At 40.7% G+C, this 4,342-nt stretch overlaps 1 protein-coding gene across 1 annotated transcript; it reads left to right on the top strand.

The window, feature by feature from the left end:
• Nucleotides 1-1,335: 1,335 nt before the first annotated feature.
• LOC138888362 (uncharacterized) lies at nucleotides 1,336-3,113 on the top strand. The gene is made up of 4 exons (XM_070170214.1): nucleotides 1,336-1,492; nucleotides 1,595-1,890; nucleotides 1,995-2,378; nucleotides 2,994-3,113. Exons 1-4 carry the CDS (start codon nucleotides 1,336-1,338, stop codon nucleotides 3,111-3,113), a joined length of 957 nt encoding a protein of 318 aa, XP_070026315.1.
• The last annotated feature ends 1,229 nt before the right edge of the window (nucleotides 3,114-4,342 follow it).

The raw sequence follows: 4,342 nt of genomic DNA, 5'->3' as shown, positions 1-4,342 counted from the left end.
CTTCAATGGAAGATAATGCGGAATTGGAGGATGTTTCACCATATTATCACATATTCTTCAATGATGGGGACCCTCAAGAAGATGAAGATGTGAAAGATGCTCCACCTGAACTTGAAGAAGGAGTGAAGATGATAGTTGATACCTTAAAAATAAGCTAACCTTGGCACCAATGAAGAACCAAGACCAACCTACCTAAGTTCTTTTCTAGAAGCCGATGAAGAGAGCACTTATATTGAGTTACTCAAGGAGTTCAGGGATATCTTTGCTTGGAGTTACAAAGAAATGCCTGGCTTGGACCCGAAAGTAGCAGTCCATCACCTTGTAGTAAAAAATGGTGCTCGCCATGTTAAACAAGCTCAAAGGCGTTGTAGGCCAGACTTGGTTCCCTTGATTGAAACCAAAGTTAACAAACTCATCAAAGCTGGATTTATTCGTGAATTTAAATACCCAACATGTGTTTCAAGTATTGTCCCTATAAGGAAGAAAAATGGTCATATTCGAGTGTGCGTTGACTTTAGGGATCTTAACAATATGCGGCCGAAAGATGAGTTCCTGCTTCCCATTACAGAACTGATGATCGATACTACTACTGGGTACCAGGTAATGTCATTTATGGACGGTTCATCAGGCTATAACCAAATTCACATGGGTGCCAAAAGATGAGGGCTTACTGCATTCTGTACCCCAAAGGGTATTTATTGCTACAAGGTAATGCCTTTTGGCTTGAAAAATGCTGGTGCTACTTACCAAAGGGCTATGTAGAATATTTTTGACGATCTTCTCTACAAGAATGTCAAATGCTATGTTGACGACTTGGTGGTAAAATCAAGAGAGAAGGGCGGCCACTTGAAAGACTTGAGAATGGTGTTTGAGTTGCTCTAGAGGTACCAACTTAGGATGAATCCATTGAAATGCGCCTTTGGAGTTACTTCCCAAAAGTTCCTTGGTTTCATTGTTCGACATCGAGGGATTGAAATTGATCAAGCCAAAGTAGATGCAATCTTGAAAAGGCCTGAGCCTTGGGACATTCATGAATTGAAAAGTCTGTAGGGAAAGTTAGCATACCTTAGGAGATTCATCTCGAACCTAGCTGGGAGGTGTCAACCATTCAGTTGCCTTATGAAGAAAGGTATCCCTTTTAAATGGGACCAAGCGTGCAGTAATGCCTTTGAGAGCATTAAATCCTACTTGATGAAGCCTCCAATTTTAGCAGCCCCTATACCTAGAAAGCCATTGATACTATACATTGCGACATAAGAAAGGTCTGTTGGAGCACTGTTGGCCCAAGAAAATAGTGAAGGGAAAGAAAACTCTCTTTACTACATGAGCAGAATGATGACACCAAATGAGCTGAATTATTCACCAATTGAAGGGTTGTGTTTGGCGCTAGTCTTGTCAATTCAAAAGTTGAAGAATTACTTTCAAGCTCATGTTGTTCGTCTTGTTTCTAAGGCAAATCCCATCAAGTTTGTGATGTCAAAACCTGTTCTTAGTGATCGACTAGCGAGATGGTACCTCCAATTTTAACAATTCGAGATTTTTTACATCCCTCAAAAGGATGTAAAAGGATAAGTATTGGCATACTTTTTGGCAGATCATCTGATACCTGATGACTCAGAGCTAACTGACGAACTACCTGATGAGGATGCAATGGTCGTTGAAGTTCAACCTCCATGGAAGATGTATTTTGATGGTGATGCACATCGTGGAGGAGCTGGTGCTAGCGTAGTATTTGTCACTTCCCAAGGTGAAGTCTTTCCCTACTCCTTCACCTTGACACAACTCTATTCCAATAATGTGGTTGAGTATCAAGCATTAATACTTGGGCTTGAAATGGCCATTGATATCAAGCAATTGCAATTGCAAATCTTTGGAGACTCCCAGTTAGTGGTCAATCAGTTTTTAGGTAGTTACGAGGTCAAGAAGCCTGAACTACAGCCATATCATGATTACGCTAAAAATTAATGGGGTGACTCGGTGATGTGACTATTCAGCATGTGCCAAGAAAAGAAAATAAGAAGGTGGATGCTTTAGCTGCCCTAGCTTCATCGTTGACCCTGCATGATCAAGCGCAAGTTACTGTCTGCCAAAAATGGGTAGTATCGCCGCTAAATGAGGCTGAAGGTGAAGAAAATAAACTCAAGCATCTTGTCACTATTTCTGAAGTCGAGAAAGAAGAATGGCGACAACCCATTATCGACTACTTGTGTTATAGGATACTTCTAGAAAATCTGTGGAGAAGAACTGAAATCCGACATCGTGCACCTCGCTTCCTTTACCACAAAGATACCGTATACAGAAGATCATTCGAGGGAGTACTCTTACTATGCTTAGGGGAAGATGAAGCACTCCAAGTTTTGCAAGAAGCGCATTCTAGGGTATGTGGATCACACCAGTCTGGACCAAAGCTCCACTTTCATATAAAAGGGAGGGGATATTATTGGCCAACAATTGTAAAAGATTGCTTGGACTACGCTCGAAGATGCAAGGCTTGTCAATTCCATGAGAATTTTATTCATCAACCTCCTAAAGTGTTTCACCCGACTGGTGCATCCTGGCCATTTGACGCTTGGGGATTGGATGTTGTTGGACCACTGCCAAAGTCCTTTGGTGGGCACCTATACATCTTTGCTGCAACTGACTACTTCTCAAAATGGGCTGAAGTTGTTGCTCTTAAGGAAGTAAAGAAGGAAAATGTTGCAAGTTTCATCAGAGTAAACATTATTTATCGCTTTGGCATTCCTTGTTACATAATAACGGATAATGGAAAGCCATTAGATAATAGGTTGATGAACAAGATTTGTGATCTCTTTGGCTTCAAGCAACGTAACTCTTCGATGTACAATGTTGCCGCCAATGGTCCAACTTAGGCATTCAATAAAACTCTATGCAACTTGTTAAAGAAAGTCATCTCCAAATCCAAACGAGATTGGAATGATCATATGGAAGAAGCTCTATAGGCATATAGGACAACTCACCGCTTGCCAACACAGGCAACTCCTTATTCACACGTTTATGGAGTCGAAGCCGTATTGCCACTTGAGCGTCAAATATCTTCGTTACAACTGGCTATTCAAGAAGGGATTACTGATGAAGAAAATGCTCGACTTTGATTAGCAGAGTTGGAGGCTCTTGATGAGAATAGGTTGGAAGCTCAACAGAGTCTTGAATGTTATCATGCTCGATTATCTCGCGCCTTCAATAAATGAGTTCGCCCGAGATCCTTTCAAGTAGGAAATCAAGTCCTTATCGTACGAAGACCCATAATTACTTCCCATAAACCTATAGGGAAGTTCACTTCAAAATGAGATGGGCCATATGTCATACAAGAAGCTTACTCAAGTGGGGCTTACAAGTTAGTTGATGCAGATGGCATGAAAATCGGCCCTATAAATGGCAAGTTTTTAAAGAAATATTATCCTTGAAGTTGCCATGATCCTTGTGCACGAGCCTAAACTGCATGTTCCTACACTCATGGCCCGCATGAGTCTAAACTATGTACGGCCCACAAAAAAATAAGAGTCTACTAGGTCGAAAACCTCAAAAGAGGCGGCCTAGGCAAAAGTTAGGACACAAAAAAGAAAAAGAAAAAAAAGAAAAAAAGAAAAAAAATCACCCATTCCGAACTACGGTATGACTTGATCCTTTCCACCGAGGTACGTAGGCAGCTTAGAGTTTCGTTCTGAGTTCAGTCACATGATTTCAAAAGATATACAGTGCCCCTATTGTTGTCCCAATGAAGTATGAAAGGAATGTAAAATCAAGCTGAAACGCTATCCTCCTGTTGAACTTTGGATCCCATTTGATTTGATGAGGGCAAGTTGCTATGATAAAATGGTGTCTTCACTGAACTGCTGACAATATTTGCATCAAAGTCTGGGCATTCGCTATGTCCTCATGTTCGCATAACCTTCAAGTTTGTTGGTGTTCATATCCGCTCATTGAACTTTAAAAAGAAAGGGAAGAGTAACAATCACAATCTTGAAAGAGAGCATGGATAAGTAAAAAACAAATCGCCTCAGACGAAAAACAATAAAGGGGTGTCTGCGTCAGACTTTTTCTAAAGGTTTTCATTGCGAACTTTTAAGGTGTTCATCTCGAACTTTTAAAGGTATTGGGATTTTTAAGGTTTTCGTTCCGAACTTTTAAAAGGAGTATGTTTCGAACTATTAAAGGTGCTCGTGGCAAACTTTAAAGGGTCCCCACTGCCGACTTTTAAAGATTTCTACCACGAGCTTTTAAGGATTTGTTAGACGTCTTCATCACGTGCTTTTAAGAGTCTTTACCGCGAGCTTTTAAGGGTATTCATCGCGAGCTTTTAAGGATCTTCGCCATTAAATTT

This window comes from Nicotiana sylvestris, chromosome 3 (genome assembly GCF_000393655.2).
Source record: "Nicotiana sylvestris chromosome 3, ASM39365v2, whole genome shotgun sequence".
In the NCBI taxonomy this organism is placed as follows: domain Eukaryota; kingdom Viridiplantae; phylum Streptophyta; class Magnoliopsida; order Solanales; family Solanaceae; genus Nicotiana; species Nicotiana sylvestris.
This window is presented reverse-complemented; position numbering and strand designations above follow the sequence as displayed.